This window comes from Bubalus kerabau, chromosome 6 (assembly GCF_029407905.1).
Source record: "Bubalus kerabau isolate K-KA32 ecotype Philippines breed swamp buffalo chromosome 6, PCC_UOA_SB_1v2, whole genome shotgun sequence".
NCBI lineage: Eukaryota > Metazoa > Chordata > Mammalia > Artiodactyla > Bovidae > Bubalus > Bubalus kerabau.
Genome location: NC_073629.1, coordinates 8,901,961 through 8,926,554, shown reverse-complemented (window position 1 = coordinate 8,926,554; position 24,594 = coordinate 8,901,961). Strand labels below are relative to the sequence as shown.

Sequence of the window (24,594 nt, the reverse complement as noted above, 5' to 3'; positions counted from 1 at the left end):
AGAGAATGATTTGATTCTGGTTTATAACCTAATTGGTTTATTTATTGAACAGGTAAGTGTGATGAACAGTTCATTTGCATAGGGGAATTAAGTCAATTCATTTATTTCCTCTGACCCACTTTCAGACCACATTTCCAGCTTCTCAGTGCTTACTTGCATCCGTATTTGAACACGTGTGTCACCGCTGGTGTATTTATTACTGGATCTGCAGGGCCTGGAGAAGGCAAGGGCACCCCACTCCAGTACTCTTGCCTGGAAAATCCCATGGACGGAGGAGCCTGGTAGGCTGTAGTCCATGGGGTCGCTGAGGGTCGGACACGACTGAGCGACTTCACTTTCACTTTTCACTTTCATGCATTGGAGAAGGAAATGGCAACCCACTCCAGTGTTCTTGCCTGGAGAATCCCAAGGACGGGGGAGCCTGGTGGGCTGTCGTCTATGGGGTCACACAGAGTCAGACATGACTGAAGTGACTTAGCAGCTGCAGGGCCTGTTGTTGGTCGCCCAAAGACTATGAGGGATGCCTTGAATCTACTTCCTGCCCTCCCTTTCCTTCCTAAAGCTACTCAGTACTCAGGGCCTGTCCCCATACAAGGTCCTGTCTGAGGAAGTTTTCAGCATTGTTGCCCCCCCTTCCCCTCGCCTGCCTCTTTCAGAGTGGTTTTTTAAGAACTGGTGGTTTCCTGCAGCTGTCAGCTGGTTACTCTTGCTGCCAATGGTTTTGGCTTCTCCCCAGCAACAGTCAATGAGGAAGGTGTTCAACTGGTTCAGAAGCATCCTCTTATACGTATTAACAATAAGATGTTAATACATTAAGTTCTACTCTCTTCCTCCTTCCTCCCCAACAAGTCCTGACCATGAGATGAAGGTTTTGTCACTAACCATCACTCTGGTATTTTAGAAAATAAAATATTATAATACTATGTGAAAATTAAAGAAGTGGGGCTAGAGAGGGGGTGGAAATGTAAATTAATAGCTCATTCCACAGCATACACCCCACCCCAAACACTGGCTCTCCCACTCCCACCACAAAATTAGTAATTGGACAAATGCCCAGATTTCTTCTGCTCTAACCGCTATAACAGAGAATCTCAGGGACAGGAAGATTTGAAAGAAATTGGCCCAACTCACAGCTATTGCTTCAATCTCCTCCCCCACCTCAAACACACAGTCACCCTTGCCATCCTATAAAATAGTTGTCTCTGCTTGAACTTCTAAAAGGACTGGGCTCTCCCAGCAGTCTCTGATTCTTCTTTCTTCAGCTCAACATCATTCTTTTCCCCTTAAGGACCAGATATCTGAACTGTCTCTGTGCTTTCCTCCCTCCTGTTATTCCTGTTTCTCCTCTATTTGTCTATCCATACCCCAGCTCAGCCCCATGAAGGCAATAGATTAGGCAGACTGAGGAGTCAGGGCTCATCCTGGCTCTTCGAGTGAGGTATGCACTCCTTAATCCATGGGAAGAACTTGCTGGACTCCTGACATCAGGATATTGGGCAGTCTATGGCCTTGTTCTGGGGAGGGTACTATGATGAGAACATTCCGGAAAGGGGTGAGGCCTTCCTTGGGATTTAGGGCCAGAATGCCCATCACTTCTCTTTGGGGAGCAGCTCTCTCTTCTCTTTCACTGTCTAACTCCACCCACCTACCCGCCCAATCATACAGGTGGCCTCTGAGCTCGGCGCCTTCCCGGGGAAAAACTTCTTCATGGCAGTCAGAACCTTATTCAGTGAGAAAAGGGCTTTCTCTTAAAATAGTACATATGAAAGTGATTTACAAAGTGTGAATTACCATAGACACTAAAGAAACGTAAGAAGGGGTATCACGATTCCCTGTTCATAAGGCCCAGCCCAGGACACTCTCCTTTTTTATTTTATTTTATTTGACCACACTGCACAGCATGCAGGATGTTAGTTAGTTGACCAGAGATCAAATCTGTATCCCCTGCAGAGGAAGCATGGAGTCCTAACCATTGGACCACTAGGGAATCCCAGGATTCATCCTCCTGAAACCTCAGAGTCCACTGAAGCCTGGGCATCAGTTCAGTTCGCCCTTATCATACAGTTCTTCATATCATCCTATCTTTCTCTTTGCAGAGGTATACTACAAAACATTTCCCCAGGTTGCGGTGAGCATCTTTAGTCATATATTGTTTGTGTTTGTACCTCAGGTCTACTTAGCACCAAACTTGGCTGATTATACCATTAGCTCATGTTATTGGCGGCCCAATTTTGCTACTTAGATGAAACATTTGAAGATCACTCTGGCCTTGTCCCACTCTCCTGTTTCTCCCTCCTCTAGCCTGGCTGGTAGGAGGATGGGAGGAAGGGCCAGGGCCAAGCACAGCAGTGGGGCCATACACGATGAAGAGAAGAGATGGAGCGGAGCAGGGGCCTGCCCCGTTCCCGGTGCTGCTGAGGGAGCGAGTGCCATGCTCGGTGGCACAAACTCCAGTGCGCTGTGCAAGGCACTGCCTGGTACAGAACGTGAGCAACGAAGCCCAGCCCCAGTGAGCACAGCACACACCGCCACTCTCCATGGCTTGCCTTAATCCCCTATATCCCAAGCAATGTGTGGCAGCCCAGCAGGAGCTACTAAGGCAGACTGAAGCACCTCTATTTTCCCTGCTTCCTCTTCCTCAACTTCCACCTCAGGGTCTTCTTTACCCATAGTTCCTCCCTCACCTCCACATTTAGACCTTCTTTAATCCCTAGCAGTCCTGCTCCTGCCTCAAGACTCCAAATTCTTGCAGGGTCTACCTGCCACCCTATCACAAGCCTGTTCCTTTAATCAAAGTCACCCAGTCAGAAGAAAAAATAGAATTGTTTAGTACCCAACTGCCTTTCAGGTGTTTTCTGCCACCACTGAACAATTGGCTCCCCCTTGCCTCAGCTTCCCCATGCCTTTTTTTGTTTTGGGCCCTCCTGACTATCTCCCACACCTCTTACTAAATTCCATTCTAACCTCACGTCTTCAAAGAAGTCTGCTAGGTTTACACTGGTTTCTAGGGACTCTGTGCCTGTTACTCAGTACTCACAAGGGTAATTCACATGGGTACAGTCTTCACGGTTTTGAAAATACTGTAACATTTGTTTAGAATAACCCTGTGGGAAGAGGTATTTTTAGCCCTCTTGCACACATGAGCAACCTAAGGCTCAAAATCCGTGACTTATCCACCACTACCAGCTAATAAGATGCTGAACCCCAGCTCAGATTTAGACCCACCAGCGCCTGCTCCAGTGGTCTTCCTGAAATAGCCTCCCCAGGACCCCCTCACCTAGCACTCTCATTGCTAAGCACTGTGTGTATTGACACTTGTTCTTGTTATTTTTCACCTTCATGTTCTTGTCAACTGTGCTTGTACTGCAGTGTTTATTAAGTCTCCACGTGGTTGAGAGCCTCCGGGTATCAGGGACAGGATTGTCCTTTCTCTGACAGTCCTTCAAAATCCAGGCTAGGGCTCTGCCAACCAAAGGAACTGAGCCTGGGGGCGAGGCCAGGCACCACTGACGCAGATCTTTGCCACCTTCAGATGCACTGCAGACTCCGGAGACAGTGGAGCCGAGGACAGCAAGGTGGTGATAACAACAACGGACAACAGTTGACATTTGTTGAGCACTTACTGAGTGCTAGGCATTATGCTAGTTCTTTATTTACAGTATTTAATCCTTATAACAAATTTACAAAGGAGGTATTATTATCATCAAATGAGGAAACTAACGTTCAGAGATGTGGAATCAGGGTGCAACCCACATCTGTCTGACTCCAAAAGGAGCACATAAATAGCAGAACTCAATTTATATTTAAAAAATATGATAATCCCTTACTCCCTGAAGGCCTATCCTACCCTTGACTCTTCCTTTCCGAGAAAATAAAATTCAAGGAGAGGAAAGCTGGGCAGGATGAACCACACACACACACACACACACACACACTTTGTCACACACAAACACACACAGATCACGTACACCTATCACCACCACCCTGGATTTCCTAGACAGGGTGAGAGCTAGGAAGGCAGGGGATCAGTTTCCCCAGGACCCTGACCCTCATCCCCATCCCTGGTGCTAAATAAAAGTGAATAAATACGAAATAAATACAACTGGGGCCCACCCTGCCTTCCCCCTCCCTCCTGTGACCAGCAGGGCAGAGGGGGCAGTTTAGATAGGGGACAATCTCCCAGCCCCTTCCATCCACCAGCCATCCAGGGCAGGAAACCCCGGCAGGGCCAGCCTGCTCGGTAGCGCGGGGAGGAGAGGCGGGGCTCACTAAGCCCCTCCCCCACGGTGTCTCGGGGTGAGGCTGCTGCAGAGGTCTCTCGTACACCCAGCTAAGTCCGAGGCCCCGGTGCCCAGAAAGGGCAGCCGGGATGGTGAGGTTATTTCCTGCCGGCCCAGGAGCGCCGCCGGAGGATCTCCAGAATCTGTGCCTTGCGGCGCAGCCAGTCCTGGGGAGTGGGGCGTGGCGTGGAGGGGGCCGGTCGCGGTCGCGGCACGAAGAAGCTGTATCTGAGGCGGGCGTTCTGCGGGTTGCCAGCCACTAGGACCTGCAGCGTTAAGGGCTCAGCCAGGGGCCCGTGTCCTGACAGTGTCTCCGAGGCTGCAGTGGCCCCGCTGTAGCGCAGGCTGACTGCCCCGGGCAGTACCACGTCTGTGGGGGACGGGATCAGCGTGTATTCACCGTTGAGGGCATAGGAGCCATCGGCGAGCTTCAGGGCCAGGTAGAGGCTCCGGACGCTAGGGCTCCCCTGATGTCGCACCAGGATGTGGGTGGCCCCAGCGGGGATGGTGACCACGTTGTTGTATCCGTACCTGTGTTGGAGTAGAGGAGAACTCAGCATCTCGGTGAACCGTCTCTGCCATTCTGAGCAGGGTTTGTACCATCACACGTGTGCAGCAGTTGTCTCCCCAGACCTACCTGAGCTGTCCAGCCTAGATCTGAGCTATCTGCAGATGTGTCCTTCTCCCTCTTTGTGGGCCCTTACACATGCCGCCCCTTCTTGAGGTGCCCTTCTAAGCCCCCCTCCTTGGCACACTCCAATCCCTACTCCCTCCAGGAGGGAGGTCGCCTCCTGGGGAAGCTTTCCCCAATGCCCACAGGGCCCTCATGGCAAGCCCAGGCTGACACTCTGGAGCAGGGGTCTGTTTGTGTCCCTTACTAGACTCCCAAGTCAGCTCTTTGAGAGGAGAAACAGTGTTGAGGATACCTCTATATCCCCAGGAAGATGGAAGTGAACAAACCTGAATTTTTTGAAGGAGCCAGACTGCTTGCTGCAGCTGGAACCATCCCCACCACACACCATGCACTTGTCGAACTTCTTTTTGGAGCCAATGACGCGGTCACAGCCGGCATGGATGCAGCGGCCCTGGACACAGACTGAGGAGCTGTCCGGGGAACAGGGGGTCCCATCTGCCACCTGAGGAGAAGAGAGGGAGTGATGAAAGGGTCTTCCTAAATCAAAAGGTGTTGGTAAGCCAAACAAAAACCATATCCCATCAGGGAGGGGATGTGGATGGAATGCAGAGGGAACCCCAGGCTTTGTAAGGGATGATAATCATAATGACCGTGATAAAAGCCACCATTTTCAGAAGCTCACTCTGAGTTAGACACTGTGCTAAGTGCCATATAAATCTCACAACCACTATTTGAGGTTTGTAGAGATGGAACATTGAGGTTTAGAAAGATTAGGAGCTTGCTCAAAGGTTACACAGCTGGCAAGAGGAGATGCCAACATGGGAATTGCAGGTCTGAGTCCCAACACCAAGCCCTAAACCTTGGTGTAGTGTCCCAGCTAGACACTAGAGGGCAGTCAACAAGTAGGCATTCTCCCCAGAAGAGGGTGAAGCAGGCAAGACTGCTAGTCTAGTTCTTCCTTCTTCAGCTTCAGCCCAGGGCCCTATCACAGAGAGGGGCGGGGCAGGGCCATCACCCTCTCCAGGCCTGTTTAGTGGGGGACTGGCCCCCCATGAGCTCAGTGAGGCCACCACTGTAATTCAACAGAGCAGCCCATCCGATGGGGGTCAGAGCCATGCCCCAAAGGCCACAGGCTTCCATTCTCACCAAATGGAGCAGTGGAAGATGGGGAGAGGAAGAGCGAGAAACCGATGGAAATGGGACAGGCTAGCACATCCTGATGGGCAACTTCTCCAGAGTCCAGGGCTGATTTTCCAAATACCCATAGACAGAGAAGTCTGAATGGAGCCCTGGGCTGGCCAGGCATGGCCGTGGGAACTCCAGCAATAGCGCTGTTTTGGATCTTGGCCATCAGAAAGCAGAGGGCCTCTGGGGGGGTGAGTGAGCACAGACAAGGCCCTGGGGCATTCTGGTCCTCACCCGTGGGTCCAGCACGTAATAGTAGCCCAGTGCCCGGGTCTGGCAGGTGAGTTTGCACTGGTCCCGGGGGGCCACACCAGTGTAGCGAGGAACCCAGTCCATGGGCCCGGGGAAGTTCTTGAAGAGGTCAGTGCGGTGGTTGTAGGCAGCACACTGCTCTTCACGGAAGGTCAGTGCTGTCAGGTTACAAATGGACAGTCAGAGCCCCGCTCCCTCACACTGCCCACCAGTCTCCCATTAGCCTCTCACACCTTCTAGACAGCATGGCAGCTCTCCACCCCACAGACTGCCTGTCACTCCCCTCAACAGCAGGACCCTTAACACCTCCTTGGTCCCTGAACTCAAGGGACAGTGCTTTCTGCTCTCCCAATGCTTTCCAAGGGGTTCCCTACCTCCCACTCCTCACCTGAGCCAGTTGGGCAGTCCTGGGTGTTGCAGGAACGGAAGCGGGTACGGCGGCCCTCACAGTACTTGCCACCATTCCGGGGGACGGGCCGTGTGCAGTCCCGGGAAGAGAACTGGACACCCCCCCCACAGCTCCGAGAGCAGTCACCCCACGATCCCCAGGGACCCCAGCCACCAGCCTGTGGGACCTGCAGAAGGACAGAATGGAAGAGTGGGATCAATATACTCTCTTGGGCTCAGGGCCAGTCACCACTTCCCCAGGCCCTCTTCCCCACCCCTGCCCTTGGATCTCACATTGAAAGCCTGGAGCTGGTCCACATGGAGGCAGCGGCCACCCATACAAGCCTGTGCGGGCCCGCAAGGGGTACCATCGGCCCAGGGTGAGTGCTTGGTCTGGCACATGGCATGGCCATTCAGATGGCCAGAGCACCAGAGGGCAGCACAGGGCGGCGGCAGCTGTGGACAATGGCGCGAGTCAGGCCCAAAGGTCAGCTGGCACTGGCGGTCAGCATCGTAGTCCTTGCCGGGGAAGGTCATGGGCAGATGCAGAGGAGCCTCCGGCTTGTCTAGGAGACAGTGCCCTGGGAAAAGAGGCAGAGGGGTTATGAAGTCAGCAAGAGGCTGCAGAGGGGCCTGCTGGTCATCAGCTGAAATCTTGGGTTCCCGGGGGGCTGAGGGATCCTACAAATTCTAGTACTGGAAGAAGCTTTAAATAGCAGCTATAATTTATTCAATGTTTATTTGATGAGCATTGACTAAATGCTTGACCAGCAATATGTGTTTAATCATGGCCAGCACCTGTGAGGTAGTCACTGTTATTCTGCCTATTTTACAGATCGGCTATGCAGAAGTGAAGTAACTTACAGTCACACATCTACACACATCAAAAAGTAGGATCAGGAGAGGAGCTCACAGCACTAGATCTTCCTACCTAGTCTAACCAACTACAGACTTCTTGATCTGCTTCTCATCAACAGCACTGCGCGATCATAGTCATACTGCTAAGTCTGCACACCTCAAGTGACAAGGCCTCCTTCACAACTGGCCCCTTCTGGTGTCAAACAGTTCTGGCCCTTAGAAGGTCAGTTCTAATTCTTTTGAGGCCAAAACTTGCCTCCTGTAGTTGTGCTATTCATCCTGAGAGGAAGTGGGAACCACATAAAGGCAGCAACGTTTCTCACCCCATCCCACATGTAGAGGAGGCATGTTGGAGAGAGTCAATTTGGCCCACGTGGGATGCAGCAGAAGAGGAAGTACTGTGCGGGGGGCAGGAACTGCGTCCTGCACAGGGCGAGGGGAGTGCCATCTGCTTACCGAAGCCATTGTCCAGGAAGTCAGTGATGAAGCGGGCGCTGCAGGGGGACCAGGGCTCCTCGGGATCCACGTGAGCCATCACAGGGGCCATGACGTGGCGGGAGGTGCTCTCAGGCCCATTCAGACCAGTGCATTGCTTCGAGTTGTCATGGAGCATGCTGAAGACATGGCCTGTGGAGCAGAGGCCCTGTTAGTGGCCACAAATCCCATCCCTGGGCCCTCAGTGGGCTGCAGACCCATCAAAGCCTGGTTGCAGCTTTGGAGGATCAGATCCATTCCAAATCTCCTTCTGCCCCCAGTGTCCTTCTGGTGCTCCAAGGGCTTCTCAGTGTGTAGCCCCCATTTCTCTGTCTCCCTTCCCCCCGATATATTCAGGGGCCCTCCCTAGTCACTTTTCCTTACAGCCAACATTCCCAACCCTGATTCCATCCATTCTATCACTGACTCTTGTGAATAATCTCTCTCAACATTGTCCCACCTCCCCCTCCAAATACACACACACACACACACACACACACACCCAAGTTCACAGTAGATTTCTACACACTATCTCATTGAATAGAAAAATGTGTTTGTCTACATTCTGAGCAGAGAAGGGTAATGGCCCTGGACTGAGGCTTGGGGAGAAGGAAGAAAAACCTGGTGACCTCCACTTGTACGCTGGTGAGCGCACCGTTGCCTCACCTCACCCCTGACAGCTCTCTCACTCCTCATGCGTGCCCCATGACCCCACCGCCTTCTTACCCAGTTCATGAGCAGCGGTGAAAGCTGACTGCAGCCCATCATCCTCCACGATGGCGCAGCTCCGGGCGGGGTCACACACGGTGCCCACGTCAGCCATGCCTAGAGTGTCACAGGTAGAAACTCCGCACAGGTCCTGTGGAGAGGGATCAGAGACACTGCATGAGGGAACAAGACAGCGGGGTGCACTGGGCTGAGATCCAGATTAGTGGGGACCTGGGCACTGCGCCTTCGGCACTGTCAAGGCCAAGATGCTGGGGCCAGGCACCATGTCGAACTACCCCAGGGGCACCATTTACACCAGAGTCTGAGCAGCGGTGCTTCTTGGAGTTGTGCAGGGCGTTGCCTGAGGTGCTGCCCGGGGCCTCACCTGCCGGGTAAACAGAATGGCTGTGTCAAAGTGGCCAGGGTCCGCGTCGTCAGGGGTGTTGAGTCCTCGTTGCCAGGCACAGAAGCTGCGCAGTGTCTGGGCGGCACTGGGGCCCACTTGGGGCCCTTCCTCACCTGGCCCCAGAACCACTAGCCGAGTCACCACCAAGCTGACGGGGTTGCGGATGCTCGGGTGCTTGAAGGCCTTGGCCGCCGCCGCCATGACTGTCAGCAGGTAGCGCTTGAGCCCTGCACCGTGGAATGCTGCCATCTTGTCATCTGCCACCACCAGAGTCTCCACAAATCTGCTCAGTGAGGCAAAGCGCTGCAGAGGAAAAGAGGGGAAGAGGATCCTGAAATAGCCTCCCAGACCCGTGGATAACTTCTCCCCTCCCTCACTTCCTAGGTCTGGAACTCAGCAGAGCCAGCTGGGCCTCACATATCCCATGGGATTCTTGACGGGTCTGGTGAGGCCTCTCCCCCGACAACTCCAAATCCCTGGGCTTTTGCGGTAACTCTGAGAAATCATCTGTTGGTTCTGAGAAGAGGAGGGGATAGGGAGGCCACGTCCCAGGGCTGTGTGGGCCCCTGAAGTGAAAACCAGTTGGGACGGCCTCTGGGAGGGACCATGGGGTCCCCCAGGCCCAAGTGTGGCTGGGGCCTGCAGGACTGGGGCTAGAGGGCTGGGCTGCAACGTGTCTGCCCTGTGTGGTTGGAGGAATAATTCAGTCAGCAGCTAGGGCCAGGGCCAGATCTCAGCGTGGCGGGTGCGCAGGGAGCGTCTGGTCTGGATTAAAGCTAGAGAGGGCGGGAGGGAGGAAGGGAAGAAGGGGGAGAGCAGGAGTGGGAGGGAGGAAAGGATGGAGCCTCAGGCAGCCTTACAGTCAGTCCGCAGTGTGGGAAGGACCGACCAAAACGGACTTCAGGGTGCCTTGCCTCCCCGTCCGCTCCTGCCCTAGTTGGTAGTTTGCCAGAACAATTTTGAAGACAGCATCAGAAGCCAGAGGCCAATCCCTCGGGCCTCAAACCTCATTCCTTTAGCTGGTGGTGGGGTGAAAGTCAAACTTGGGGCCCAGAAAAGAGTCAAGGCCAGGGGGCTGTTAGGAGGGCCTCACTGTTGGGGACTGTGCCAGCAGGATAGCCAGGGCCATAGCCACGCAGGGGCGGGATGGGGAGAGGCAGCAGTCACTCCCAGCACAGAGTCTCTGACCCACCTCTGGGAACCACCCCTTGGGATCAGCGATCTGGCCAGAAGAAGGGTTGGGGCAGGGAGAAGCCAGAGGCTTCCCAGGGAAGGAGGCTAGTGGAAAGAGAAAAGGCAGGCAGAAGGGAGGGGAGCAGCAGACGGGCCAGAAGTGGAAGTGGGTGGAGAGAAGACAAATGAGGGTCAGTAGGACAGACATGGCAGGACACGGACTCCAGGACTGCCTACCTTAGCCCTTCGGGGGCTGGGGCTGGGTTTCCCAGGAGGAGCCTTGACGTTGCACATGGGGCCCTGGCCGCTGACAGGACTCTTCCGGCGTAGGATGTGAGCCCCAGGCCCCCCAGCAGAGTTAGGCGCGCCTCCCTCCAGGGGCTGGATGTGGAGTTCAGTCCCTCGGTACTGCAGCACCCCTAAAAGTGCTCCCCCGTCCCAGTGCAGAGATGCCACCGACTCCGGATCTCCGTTGATGGTGCCGGTGAGGTAGGTGCCTGGCTCCGCCCCACCTAGCAGCTCAGGCGCTCGGCCCAAGTATTGCACCGTCAGCCCCTCAACCTGCACGCCGGGGTCCTTCTCCAGCTCTAGCAGCAGCGTCTCCCCAAAGGCTGGCAAGCGGTACAACAGCCTGGCAGGGGTGCCCAAACCAGGCAGGACGCTGCCGTTGAGCTTCTCTGGAAACACGATCTCCTCCTCCCGGGGGAGGGGGCTGGCCGGCCAGGCTGAGGGCAGGAGGGAGGCTAGCAGCAGCAGCCACACTAGCCTGGAGACGGAGACGGAGACGGGCACAGTGGGGAGCAGCAGGCGGGGTTGGATTCCCCACAGCCAGCCATCCGCCAAGCCCCTCCCGGGATGCGAGTCCATGTGGGACATGGCACTGATGCTGTAGCTGGGTGGGACTGAGGCCATCTGGGCACCAAGTCCTCCCTGTCCCAGCTTCGAAAAGCTCCTCTCTGCAGCCTGGGGGCTCAGACTCATGCCAGGGTCAGAGGCAGAGTTTTCAGAGGGCCCGGGGACCTTCAGCGGAGTTGGAGAAAACTTGGCCCTTAGGCTTAGGAGAAGTGCCTAGTGGTCTGGTTCCTCCACACCCTCCTCCCACACCCTCCTTCTCCTGGGTCTGTTTCTCCCTGCTTGTGTCTTCTGCAGCTTCTCTGGCTTCTCCCTCTGCTCTCTCAGACTCTCTCTGGCTTCGCTTCAATTCCTGTCCTCTCTCTCTGCCTCCTTCCGCCGTGCCTTTGTCTCTTTCTCCTTTTCTCTCTCCCGTGTCTATGTGTCTGTGGGTCTCTCTGTGAGTTCTTCCCAGCTTCTCTCCGCGCCAGCTCTTTTTAAGCATCCCCAGCTGCTACGATTGGCTGAGCTATAAGCCATTCAGCCCAGAGCTCTGGTGGCAGAACTCAGATGGGTGTCTCATTGCTTCCCAAAAATCCATTTGTTTTTCTTTAAAAAAAAAAAAAAAATGGGACTTGCCCAGTCCCAGTTGCTAGAGGGGACTCTCCCAGGCACTGGGCCAGCTGATGACATAGCCTTTTCCCAAACTCCGAAGTCGGCTCTCAGCTGTCTCACTCTCTTTGGTGGGGTAGGAAGTCAGGGAAAGGGCCTGACCAACACGCAAAGAAAGGATCAAAGTCCCAGGAGAATTCTTGCTCCCACTGTCTAGCCTTTTCTCAGGGATCCTTCATGATGCTCTCTGCCCCTATAGGCTGGTTTCCAGGGCCAAGGGAAATGAGTGAGCTGCCAGGGAAAGAGGGTGGGGAACAGGTAAGGAAGCATCAAGAGAGCAGAACAAAGAAAGGAGGTGACTTGACACAGCTCAGGAACCAAGCAGTTGGAGAGAGTACAGGAGGCTGGAAGAAGGGACAGGCAAGGAGACAGTGATCAGGAAGGGTACTCCTCAAAGTCAGGATGAGTCTGCTTAGAATGGGCACATGAAGCAGGCAGAGGCCACAGCAGACAGGATTAAGGACTTTTATAGAAGGAAGACCCAGGGTGGCACCTCTGCTTCCCTTCTCTTTCCCTTAGGCTCCCCTTTCCTGAATTACCATTCCCTGCCCCCTCCAAAGCCCAAACAGCCATTCCGCCTCCATTCCCCCCAGGGCTCCCCCTCCCCACTTCCTGGCTCCCCACTTCCCTGGCCCGGTTCCCAGGAGCTTCCCCCAGGCTCCGGGCCTAGCTCCTACCCACTCTCAACTGCCCTAACCCCTCCCCCAGCCTCAAGTCAGTCAACCCCCAGCACGGGAAAGACTTGTTTGCTCAGGATACACCCTGTGTCAGTCCATCAGAGGGAATCCCCACTTGGTTCCCTTTTTTTGGCCCCACTTTGTCCTAAGAACCCAGTGTTTCCTGGAATACCTAGTAATCTTTATTTCTCATTCCCCATGTGGCAGGAGAGAATGGATGCAGCATTGTGTATATAGGAAACTTAGGGCACTGAGAGAAACAGAAACCCAGAGCCTAGGCCAGGGAGAGTGCTTGGGGAGGAAGAGGTAATGTTTGCCAAAGGAAACAAAATGATTCCCTTGGTTCGGGACTGGAGAGAACTCAGCAAAGGAGTCTTGGGGGTGGACTACCAAGGCAAGGAAGGAAAGGGTTCAGAAGTAGGGGCGATTTCTGCTCACCCCGTGCTATGGCCACTCCTTTCCCCAGGATATCCCCAGGAAGGCGAGTGCAGTCAGCACTTTCCTTTCCCAGCGGCGGACCACCTGCCCCTACCCCCATTCCCCTATTCACTCTTTGCCTTGTCACCTCCTGTCCTCCACAGCACATCCGCCAGAATACTTCCTCTCCCCTTCCCTTCCTGCTCAGGTTTGCTAATACCTGCCCTGGTGCCCATCGCTTCCTGTATCACCCACCAGCTTCTGACTGCCACACCCGCCTGTGGACCCACCACACACCCGGACCCTGGTCCTAAGTGGAGGGGGTTGATGTTGCAGGAGTCAGACAAAGGCTAGGAGACCAGAAGGGGCAGGGGCAAGAGGAGCTATCACCAGAGGGCTCTTACCACCCCTTTCTACCCCCATCTGAGATGAGGACAAAGGGGGTGACTAAGCAGTGAGAGACAAAGGGCCTTAGAGCCACAGCGGCAGTGTGTGAGTGTGTGGGGGGTGCTGGCAGCAGGCCGGAGGCACAAAAGATGCAGTGTCCTAAGCAGCCCCCCAGCATCCCTCACCCTAGCTCAAGTTGCCCCCAGGGCCAAGCAGCCCAAAGTCTATCCTGATTTCTCATCTATCCTGACATGCGTGTGTGTGTGTGTGTGTGTGTGTGACTCAGTTGTGTCTGACTCTTTACAACCCCTATGGACTCTAGCCTACCAGGCTCCTCTGTCCATGGAATTTTCCAGGCAAGAATACTGGAGTGGGTTGCCATGCCCTCCTTCAGGGCATCTTCCCGGCCCAGAGATGGAACCTGCATCTCCTGCATTGCAGGTGGATTCTTCACTGCTGTGCCACCAGGGAAACACCTCTTAGGCTGGATTAAGGCAAAAAAAAATGCAGTCCCACCTCATTCTCCCACACTATTACCACATTCACTGTGTTTCAGGGAGACAAGGCCCAGGGAGCCGGCGGGGAGTGAAGCGGGCAGGGAGGCCCAGCCTCTGCCTGGCTCTTGGGGGCTGCCCAGTCTCTACAGGTTGTCAGTTCCCACAGCGTGGGATATGGCCCCACCCTTTGGTACAGTTGCCATTAGGTTAACTAGAAGTTTGCCTTTCCCCGCTTTATTTGTAGCTAAGAGTTACTTGTGTCTGCCACTCTCGCAGTCTGTCTGTCTCACCCTGCGGCACTGCTGGTGGGCTCTGGCCCAGGGACTCTTTCTGGGGGATAACTGGGGGAAAGCCTCTGTCCAGACCCCAAGTGGAAGGGATGTGCAAACTCAACGGGTGGCCCAGCTGGAGCTCAGCTTAGAGGCCGAGAGAACAGGAACCAGATCCAAGGCTGGGAAACTCCTCTTTGTCTGTACCGCACAGAATTGGGATCAGACTCCTATGGTACCACATTTCTATGCCATTGGCCACGGGAGAGGCCAGGTCAGAAACACATGAGGTAAAAGGGACTGACCAGGGATGGAAGTGGGATGCTAGGAATCACTAAGGGCATTTACCGAGTCTGCAATTCTGTAGGTTCTGGAAAGCTGGCAGATATCAGGGTCACCTACAGGGGACCTCCTCTCCTCCGCTAGAGGGGCGACTCCCACACACCCCAGCAGCCTGTTCCAATGCTGGTGGCCTTGGCCTCCTCCTCTTTTTTTCCATTCAGGTTTGGCGGGAGTTCTCAGACCCGCCCAGTCCCACTTGGGCCCCTTTTCCCTAACCCATTTAGGCCATCTGGAAATTAGCTAGCTCCCTCTGCTCCAAATCTTTTGGATTTGGGGATAAGAATGTAACTGGTAAAGCCCGGCGCTACCCTAGAAGGGCAGGACTACAGCAACAGAGCGGCGCAGGCAAAAAGTGGGGAAGGGTCTCCATGTCAGTGTGCGTCTGGGACCGGGCGGCAGGACACTTTCTAAGGCGAGCACGGGCAGCGCGGCGGGGCTTCGTGAGGGGAGCCGCTGCCAACGGCAGCGGTGGCAAGTTTCTGTGGCTCAGCCTTTGAAGAGCCCGTCAGGAGCTGTGGGAAGCACGGTCCCCAGCCTCAGGTGTTTAAGCGAAAGGGAAGCCGAGGCGCAGAACCCGGATAGTGTCAGGTTAGCGAGCGGCGACCCAGCCAGCTTGCAAAAGGGCGGGTGCGTGGCGCCGATACGCGGGAAGCCCGCAAGGAGGCGCGCCAGGGGCACTTCCGCCAGGTTCTCCTTCCAGCAGTGCACGGCGGGCAAGATGGCGGCGCTCAGGGCTCTGCGCCGCCTGCGGGGCGCCGCGGCCCAGGTGCTGCGGCCCGGGGCTGGGGTCCGACTGCCGATTCAGCCCAGCAGGTGAGACCAAGGGCGGCGCCCGTTGCGCCGTCTCCAGGGCTGGGGTTTCTCGAATCGGGGAGCTCCACGGGCCCTATGACCCCCTAGGAAAGAATGACCCGGGCCCGTGACCCCTCTCCCTGGCCTGCTCTCTCGGGTTCCAGGATCCAGCGGTACCTGGTCTGGAGGAAGGAGGAAAGATTGTTTCAGCTCGATCTGCCAGGGCTGAAATCATGTGGAGGGAGACGCTGCCCCTCAGCATTAGCTATATGTCACCCACCCCCCTTACGCCCGGCTGCTCCTACCAACCCCATCAGGGGTGGGGCGCGACTGGTGAAAAGTCTCCTTAGCCGCTATAAAAGAAAAGGAAAACAACCCCGATGGACTTAAAGGAGGAACGTAAACCAAGAATCCCCGGGCCTCAGTGCATCCCTCTGGCCATACTTGAGCAGAACCAAGGAGCGAGCATGCCCCACCCCCCTTTTCTTATTCTTCAGTTGACCTTGAATAAACACCTTTCTTGGATTCGTATTCACTAAGATGGAAACCATGAATATGACCAGAAATTAAAGGACCTGGGATCCCTATCTTTGCATCCATAGGGTTGTTGGGTGAAGTGATTCCGGGAATGTTATTAGTAAGAACGGAACTTCTAGAGTTCCAGTTTGTTCTGCCAGAGTTACACAGCTCTGTCACGAACTTGGCATTGATGAATCCCAGACACCCTTCCCAGGGCCCATGTGAAAGTGAATGGGAACAGAGGATCCAAGCACTGTTCAGGCCTTTTGTCTAGGATTTGTCATTACCTCCCCAGGGGTGCTCGGCAGTGGCAGCCAGATGTGGAATGGGCAGAGCAGTATGGGGGTGCTGTCATGTACCCCACCAAGGAAACAGCCCACTGGAAACCTCCCCCTTGGAATGGTGAGTGCCCAGGGTCACTGTCCCAACCCATATACTTCCCTGCCCTACCCTGATTTTTGAGTGCTCTTGAGCTGTCTGTCTGAGGCAAAATTTAGCCCCCAACTCTTTTTGCTTGCAATAGTCTACTTGCAACTCACCACATATGATAATAATGATAATAGGAGGTATTTATCAAGTAGAATATTCCAACGGACAAGAAAGAGGAGATTCCAGACAACCCTTGAAGATCCCTACCATATTTATATCTTTAGCTTCAGCTTTTTCCAGAGGTTTAATATATTTCGTGCTAAGGAGTTTTTTCCCACTGGCACCCAAATGAAACCTTTCTAAATATGAAACTCCCCCCTACTCCACCATAAAACTAGCCCTTCTTGTGATTTTTAATTTTGATCAATGACTCCCTCATTTTCCTAATCCCTTAGGATTGAAACTTTTTAGTCACCTTTGGCTCTTTTTTCTTTCTTCCCCCCCATGTCTATTTTCAATATGTCACCAAACCATGCAGATCCTTTTGTAGTAATGTTTCACATCTGGTTATCTTGCCCTTTGTTGGTTTGGTTTATTTTATATTAGACCTTGATTATCTTGGGAATCTCTTTGATGGGTTCCTGCACTAATCTAGTTCCCCTTCAGCTGTCCTGTACAATGTCATCACCTTTATCTTCCCTAAACATTGTTTTATACTATGTCATTCATTCTTTTGCTCAAAAACCTTTAGAGGAACTTCCAGTTACCTTTCAGAAAACTTAACAGTAATAATAGCTGAGTGCTTATCATGTACTCAGTGTTTTTTGTATGCATTATTTTACTTGCTTCTGCTAAGTTGCTTCAGTAGTGTCCTACTCTGTGCGACCCCAGAGACAGCAGCCCACCCGGCTCCGCCATCCCTGGGACTCTCCAGGCAAGAACACTGGAGTGGGTTGCCATTTCCTTCACCAATGCATGAAAGCAAAAAGTGAAAGTGAAGTCACTCAGTCGTGTCCGACTCCTAGCGACCCCATGGACCGCAGCCCACCAGGCTCCCCCGTCCATGGGATTTTCCAGGCAAGAGTACTGGAGTGGGGTGCCATTGCCTTCTCTGTTATTTTACTTAGTCATTACAATAACCCTATGAGAACCCTCAAAAGACAGCAAGGAAACGCACCCTATGAGAGTGATATTATCTTAGTTTTGAGGAAATCATGGTGTAGGGAAATTAAAAGGTGATCGAGGACACAGGTGGATTTGTACCTGGGTCTGTCTGACTCCAAAGCCCAGGGTGAAGAATTTTGGTTGCATAAGTAGAGTCTGGTTTCAGATCTCAACCCTCCATTTACTAGTGAATGAAGTACCTACTTTCATAGCATTATTATAAGGATTAAAAGATGCTAGTAACATAAACCACTCAGTGTAGTGATTGGCTTGTGCTCAGTCCTCCCTAAGCGTTTCTAATAATCCTGATAATTGAACCATATCCCCCACTGCCTGCCAACACTAATCTTCTGCCACTTGGTAGATAAGAATTCTACAGATACTTACTTCCTTGTTTCTAAGATTTGACATATGTTCATTCCATAGCCTAGGATGCCTCTTCTCTCTTCCTATCTGAATCATTCCCTGTATTTAAGAAGCAGCCTATATCTTGCCTCCACGAAGTCGTTACAGACTTCTTTCCTTTCTTTAAATACTTAGCTAAACAACTTACCGGAGAAGGCAGTGGCAACCCATTCCAGTACTCTTGCCTGGGAAATCCCATGGATGGAGGAGTCTAGTGGGCTACAGTCCATGAGGTCGTGAGGAGTCAGACATGACTGAGCAACTTCACTTTCACTTTTCACTTTTATGCATTTGAGAATGAAATGGCAACCCACTCCAGTGTACTTGCCTGGAGAATCTCAGGGATGAGGGAGCCTGGTGGGCTGCCATCTGTGGGGTCACACACAGTCAGACACGACTGATGCAACTTAGCAGCAGCAGCAGCAAGCAACTTACTTGGCAACTTGTAAATTTGACCTGTGTTACTAGTTTCTCATATGTACTTATTTCCCAAACTAAATAGTAAGCCTCTTGAGGGTACAAGCTGTCAATTAGTAGTGGTAAAAATGAAATATTGCTTTTGCTCTTGCTAAGTCACTTCAGTCGTGTCCGACTCTGTGTGACCCCACAGATGGCAGCCCACCAGGCTCCCCCATCCCTGGGATTCTCCAGGCAAAAACACTGGAGTGGGTTGCCATTTCCTTCTCCAATGCATGAAAGTGAGAAGTGAAAGTGACCCCATGGACTGCAGCCCACCAGGCTCATCCATCCATGGGATTTTCCAGGCAAGAATACTGGAGTGGGGTGCCATTGCCTTCTCCATAGTGACCCCATGGATTGCGGCCTAACAGGCTCCTCTGTCCATGGGATTTTCCAAGCAAGAGTACTGGAGTGGGGTGCCATATACATTTCCCAATTAGTTGGACATTCAGCAGATACAGCTGGAGAGCAGTGTATCTTAGTGGTTAAGAGTGTGGAGTCTGAAGCTGCCCAGGCTGAGTTAAATCCTGACTCTGCCACTTATTGACTCGGGGGAATTCATTTATCCTTTCTGGCCTCAGTTTCTTCAGTAAGATAGTTACTAATAAGGTTGTTGAAATGATTAAATTAATTAAAATAAGTAAAATGCTTAGAGTAGTGCCTGGCATATTATAGGGACTGTATAAATGTTGTCTATCATTTTTTTTTTAAAGGTATTCTGAGAGATGTGGAAAGAGTGAAGTTCATGGTCCCTCTCCCTCTCATCAGAAAGTTTAGATCTCTTTCCCTTTTCCCCAGCTGATGGTCTTCCTCTTGGTTATGGTAAAGATTGGGAAATTAGCAGGATGTGGAATGGTGAGATGGAAAGTATACAGGGAGATGCGATTCCTTGCTGTCTTTTGGGGGTTCTCAAAGGAATCACCATTTGGCTCAACTATTTCCCACTTCTCAGATGTGGACCCTCCAAAGGACACACTGGTGTCGAACCTGACCCTGAACTTCGGGCCCCAGCACCCAGCAGCCCATGGAGTCCTGCGGCTAGTGATGGAGCTGAGTGGGGAGATGGTGCGGAAGTGCGACCCCCACATCGGGCTGCTGCACCGGGGCACTGAGAAGCTCATTGAATACAAGACCTATCTGCAGGTTTGTGGGGCGAACGGGGCCTGCCGACAGGACTGGGCATGCTTTAACCTGGGGCTTTGCCAGTTTGCTGGCCCAGAAGCCCAGAGGGTGTTGTGGGGGTTGGGAGGGAACCCTGTTGAGGTTATCAGGACAGTTTCGGTTGGGAGGATGGAGAGATGTGGCAGGGGATGCTGGGCTTGAATCATCTGGATTTGGTTTACCCAACAGAAAGGCTTTGGAGCCAGAGCTACACTCCTAACTCTTCTCTGGCTGACTTTTGGCTGGCCCCTTTACCTTTACTCCAGTGCCTCAGTTTCCCTGCCCTCATATCATGCTAGTACGTCAGAGCTGGCGTCCCTGGGGTCAGGGAAAGAGGAGAGCGACGTCAGCTCCCCAGGACTAACAGCTGATTCTTGTATCTTCCAGCATTCTAAGTTTGTTTTCGAAATACTCAGTGAGTCAGAGTGACCGGGAGGGAGTTTGTGAGAGTTTGCTGTTTTTGGAGAACTCTGTGACCCAAATAGTGAGGGTCAGATTTGAAGAAACTGGATCCTGGGATAGGAATCTGAAGTTTTTCTTCTTACTGTCAGAAGAAAGCTCTTGATAACAGGATGATGGAGTTAGGATTTAGAACCAGCTGACTAGAATGTGATTCTCCCAAAGAGTCCCGGCAATGATGGTTTCTGGTCCTGTTCTCCACAGAGTTAACCCCTGTAGCTTTATCCCGCGTCACAGTGACATCAGGGCAAGAACTGGCTGTTCCAAAGAGAGGCGTCTTAGCTCCTCCTCCTTCCTGGAAACTGAAGTAAACAGCTGGGACTTAGCTTTCTTGGTATTGTGCGGATGAGTCCTTTCTGTCTCTTTCCATCCTTCTTGCTCTTCCTTAATTTCCTCCTAAGATTACCTTTCCCTGTCAGTATCTCAGATAGACTTTGTTCTTGGACAGAGGTGTCGCTTGGCCCAGAAGACAAGGTTGGCAGTGGTGTGCTGCAGCCAGCTCACACTGGCTCGCAAGAACAGATTGTTATTCAGTTCTGTGGGCCAGTTGTTAAACACAGCTATCATTAAAAATTAAATTATGCTAGCTTGCAGGTTAAGATACTAAAAATCAAGGTAAGAAGTGTGACAGTCCCCGGCTCCGTTACTTGGCCGCATTCCTCTGTGCCGTGCTCGCTGGGCGTTTGCTGTTGCGGCATCTGTGTAGTGGCAGCGCTGCGTGGTGCTGTGGTACCCTGCCCGGTGCTGTCTGCTCAGTTACGTAGCGTTGGTAGTTGAAAATGGGACCTTGTAGGAGTATTTTTACCATGGAAATTGGCAAACCCGACAGATCAGGGTTTCCCCCCTCCACCCCCTCCACCGCTTCTGAGATCGGGAAGACTTACGTAGCGCTGGCCTCTGATGCCCACTGAGAGCAATGCTTCTAGCAGCCAGACTGAGGGTTCCTCGGCCTGTTAGATGTGACCCAGATTTCTCCCTCGTCCCAGGCCCTTCCGTACTTTGACCGGCTGGACTATGTATCCATGATGTGTAATGAACAGGCCTACTCACTGGCCGTGGAGAAGCTGCTCAACATCCAGCCTCCTCCTCGTGCACAATGGATCCGAGGTGCGCCCCAGCCCCTTCTTCCCGTGGCCCACTGTGAGGATCGCATAGAGCCCGCCCCCCGTCTCAGGAGCACTGAGCCCAGAACTGTTCTGTCAGCCTGGATCCCTGGCTCCTGTATCCATCTCTTCCTGTCTTCACCTCTCTACAGTGCTATTTGGAGAAATCACTCGGCTTTTGAACCACATCATGGCTGTGACCACACATGCCCTGGACATTGGGGCTATGACCCCTTTCTTCTGGATGTTTGAAGAAAGGGAGAAGGTATGAGGAGGCGGAAAGGATGGGAAAAGGGGAGGAGGTACCTGAGATGGAGCAGGTATGAAGGATGCGAGAATAAAAGGAACGCGAACATTTACGGGGAGAAGGTGTATTTAATCTGGGTTTTATATATATATATATATATATTTTAAGTTTTTATTATGTATTTTTATTTATTTACTTGCATGGGGTCTTAGTTGTGGCACGGGGCTAGTTCCCTGACGAGGGATCGAACCCAGGCCCCCTGCCTTGGGAGCATAGAATCTTAGCCACTTTTTCACCAGGGAATCCCCTGGGTTATATTTTTAAGGAGCTTTGTGTTGTGAAATGTTGGTTGGGCCCCAGAAGGCTGGAGGCGGGGGAGTAAACCACCATGGTGTTGGACTTAGGGACTTAGGGACCCAGGACTTTGTCACTAACTCAGTGTGTCCCGTCAAGATGTTCGAGTTCTACGAGCGCGTGTCTGGGGCTCGGATGCATGCTGCTTACGTCAGGCCAGGAGGTGTGCACCAGGTGAGCAGGAAGCTGCCGGCCTCAAGGTCCAGCCCTTGCTTGTGTCCTCCGTGGCCACTGGGGGGCAGCACTTCGGATGGAAGTGTCAACCCTGTGCTACCGAGGCAGAGCTGGCTCTCCCTAGCAGAGCCTCTGTACTCATTGTTGATCCTCTGATTGTTTTCTAGGACCTACCCCTTGGGCTTATGGATGACATTTATGAGTTTTCTAAGAACTTTTCTTTTCGGATTGACGAGCTGGAGGAGGTAAGATAGGAGTCAGTGGGAAGAATCCCTTTTCCCCCAGGAAGGGTTCATGGGGTTTTAGTCCCCAGTTGTAAAGAAATACAGAGGTATCTGAGGAGTGTCTTGAATAGTGTTCATACAGCAGTTTTCTTGATCAACAGATGTTGACCAACAACAGGATCTGGCGAAATCGGACAGTCGACATCGGGGTTGTAACAGCAGAGGACGCACTGAACTATGGTTTTAGGTGGGAGGAATAAGACTTCTCTCTTCAGGGGTGGGTGGGTTCCAGATTAATATCTTGGCTTCAGCTGTGGCACCTTCCTTGCCAGGCTGACTTTCTATCCCATGCCCAGAGTGTGCGGGCGGGAGAGGGGAGCCTGAGGAAGAGAGCATGCCTCCTTTCTTGGTCTGTGGACAGTGGCCCTTGACTCTTTTGCACTCTCTGCAGTGGGGTGATGCTCCGGGGCTCGGGTATCCAGTGGGACCTGCGGAAGACCCAGCCCTACGATGTCTATGACCAGGTGGAGTTTGATGTGCCTATTGGCTCTCGAGGGGACTGCTATGATAGGTAAGGTCCAAATCCTTTCTTAGCCCATTGTCCCCCTGGTTTTTTCCCTGTCTAAAACCTTTCTCTTAGCTACTTTCTCTTTTCTCATACTTTATAGTATCTATTAGAACACCTGTGTGTATTAAATTAGGTTGCTTTTTAAAGTACTTTCACATATGTGGCATCTTATTTTACCCTTACATTCTCCTTATGTCTTGGGTAGAACTAGTTTTGGCCGCATCTTATAGCTGAAAAAGCTGAAGCATAAAAGTTAGAGATTAGCCTGGGACTGTTCTGTCAGTAATGCTTGAGATTAGAAGCCTCCTGATCCAGTGCTCTTTCCACTAGATTCTAAGCTTCAAATTCCACTGCTCTTTATTGACCCCAAGAAGAGTTTGCTACTGTTTTCCTTTTGAGTCAATTTGACTCTCACCTCCAAAAAAATGTTTAATAAGAGAGTAGCTAAAGAGGGAAATACTACAGGACATAGCCTGAGAAAACTAGGAGAGGATTTGGGAAAGGGCCCAGTGCTGAAATCAGAAGACTAGGTTTTATATAGGTGCCCAGGCCAAGCAGAGATGCCGTACTAGGGGAGTGAAGAAAGTTACCTGCACTGTTCGGTTCGGCCCAGCGCATTCTCCCAGCCTCACATCCAATCCTCTGGCTGCTTGTCTTTTGTTCTTAGTCCGTCTCATCTCCTTCAGATACCTGTGTCGGGTGGAGGAGATGCGCCAGTCCATTCGAATCATCTCACAGTGTCTGAACAAGATGCCTCCTGGGGAGATCAAGGTTGATGATGCCAAAGTGTCTCCACCAAAACGAGCAGAAATGAAGGTTGGCTCATTGTTGTTCAGTTGCCCAGTTGTGTCCAACTCTTCGTGACCCCACAGGCTGCAGCACACCAGCCTCCCTGTCCCTCATCATCTTCCGAAGTTTGCCCAAGTTGGCTACAGGGATAGAAAAAAGCGGGGGTGATGAGGGGCAGTGACTGGGGAGGAGTGTCTTTGGATTAAATCCTACTTTTCAGTTTTCCTTTTTCAAAGAATTCTCTGTGTAAGATTGTTAACCTCCAATACTCTCCTCTCTTCTTTATGTATCTTCTCTGCTCACTGACTTACATGGGGGATTTTAGACACCCTGGGGATAGAGATTATGTTCTGTGTGTGCAAAGGCCTGCCATACAGTTTGGATCCGGCTTACTGATGCAGCCTTGTTCCTTTCTCCAGACGTCTATGGAGTCACTGATCCATCACTTTAAGCTGTACACTGAGGGCTACCAAGTTCCCCCAGGAGCCACATACACAGCCATTGAGGCGCCTAAGGTGAGGCGGGCCAGGGGGAGAGACTGTGTGCAGTGGGCGACTGGAGACAGATGTGCAATTAAACTCTCGTTCATCAGTGAAAGAGAGGACATGAGGGTGAATAGAAAGGATTTTGCTGGCAGAGAAAAGTGTCCTTCCCGTTAATGAAGGCAGGCAACCTTCTTCGGACAGGGAGAGTTTGGCGTGTACCTGGTGTCTGATGGTAGCAGCCGCCCTTACCGATGCAAGATCAAGGCTCCTGGTTTTGCTCACCTGGTAAGATCCAGCCTCAGTGATTCTAACTGTTCATACGTGAATCCAGTAATGGTTGAGATCTTTATGAACTTTCATTCCTTCTCCTCCACCTTGCTCCTCTTGCCTAATACTTGCTGTCTTAATCTCTCCAGGCTGGTCTGGACAAGATGTCCAAGGGGCACATGTTGGCGGACGTCGTTGCCATCATAGGTACAAGGCCGGTTGTGTAGTGGAGGGCTTCTAGTCAGGGGGCTTTGGAACTCTGATGGGAACAGAAACCGAACACCTCTGTTCAACAGACTGCAGGCATAGACGCAGATCCTGTCTCCTGGGCACTGTAGGGACTGCTAGATCCTTGGTAACATCACTTTTTTTCCTCCTTCCCCTGACCTCCTAGGTACCCAAGATATTGTGTTTGGAGAAGTAGACCGGTGAGCAGGGGAACAGTGTTGGACCTCCCTGTCCTCTGTGGAGCCTCTCCATCGTTGGAAATGGGACTGTGCATGCGTGTGTGTGTGTACACGTACATGAATGCTTAGCTGTCAGGCTTTCTGTGCATGTACCAGAAAAGGAGAAATCACAATAAATTAGCCACGTCTGGCCCCACAC

The 24,594-nt window shown here is 52.4% G+C and overlaps 3 protein-coding genes across 3 annotated transcripts in view; 1 reads left to right on the top strand and 2 right to left on the bottom strand.

Annotated features, from left to right (window-relative positions):
* Positions 1-24,594, bottom strand: part of PFDN2 (prefoldin subunit 2) — a 185,846-nt gene that overhangs the window by 73,855 nt on the left and 87,397 nt on the right. The window lies entirely within an intron of this gene.
* On the bottom strand, positions 3,482-11,877 carry ADAMTS4 (ADAM metallopeptidase with thrombospondin type 1 motif 4). The gene is made up of 9 exons (XM_055587302.1): positions 10,595-11,877; positions 9,164-9,487; positions 8,797-8,929; positions 8,053-8,223; positions 7,033-7,319; positions 6,740-6,926; positions 6,334-6,509; positions 5,241-5,416; positions 3,482-4,811 (listed from the first exon to the last, which is right to left on the bottom strand). Exons 1-9 carry the CDS (start codon positions 11,336-11,338, stop codon positions 4,379-4,381), a joined length of 2,631 nt encoding a protein of 876 aa, XP_055443277.1. The 5' UTR covers positions 11,339-11,877; the 3' UTR covers positions 3,482-4,378.
* Positions 15,108-24,593, top strand: NDUFS2 (NADH:ubiquinone oxidoreductase core subunit S2). The gene is made up of 14 exons (XM_055587318.1): positions 15,108-15,262; positions 16,056-16,162; positions 19,110-19,300; positions 20,764-20,884; positions 21,033-21,145; positions 21,581-21,655; positions 21,823-21,900; positions 22,041-22,126; positions 22,331-22,450; positions 23,134-23,263; positions 23,656-23,751; positions 23,923-24,006; positions 24,138-24,195; positions 24,383-24,593. The coding sequence occupies exons 1-14, from the start codon at positions 15,168-15,170 to the stop codon at positions 24,418-24,420; spliced, it is 1,392 nt and encodes a 463-aa protein (XP_055443293.1). The 5' UTR covers positions 15,108-15,167; the 3' UTR covers positions 24,421-24,593.

Bases quoted from the DNA above. Each gene is read 5' to 3' on its own strand.
- ADAMTS4 (XM_055587302.1), bottom strand. From the start codon at position 11,338: ATGAGTCTGAGCCCCCAGGCTGCAGAGAGGAGCTTTTCGAAGCTGGGA. The intron at 8,930-9,163 runs GTGAGGCCCCGG...CCCTCTCCACAG, and splicing joins CCATTCTGTTTACCCGGCAG to GACCTGTGCGGAGTTTCTAC. The intron at 8,224-8,796 runs GTAAGAAGGCGG...TCTGCTCCACAG, and splicing joins CACCGCTGCTCATGAACTGG to GCCATGTCTTCAGCATGCTC.
- NDUFS2 (XM_055587318.1), top strand. From the start codon at position 15,168: ATGGCGGCGCTCAGGGCTCTGCGCCGCCTGCGGGGCGCCGCGGCCCAG. The intron at 16,163-19,109 runs GTGAGTGCCCAG...CCCACTTCTCAG, and splicing joins GAAACCTCCCCCTTGGAATG to ATGTGGACCCTCCAAAGGAC. The intron at 21,146-21,580 runs GTATGAGGAGGC...TGTCCCGTCAAG, and splicing joins TGTTTGAAGAAAGGGAGAAG to ATGTTCGAGTTCTACGAGCG.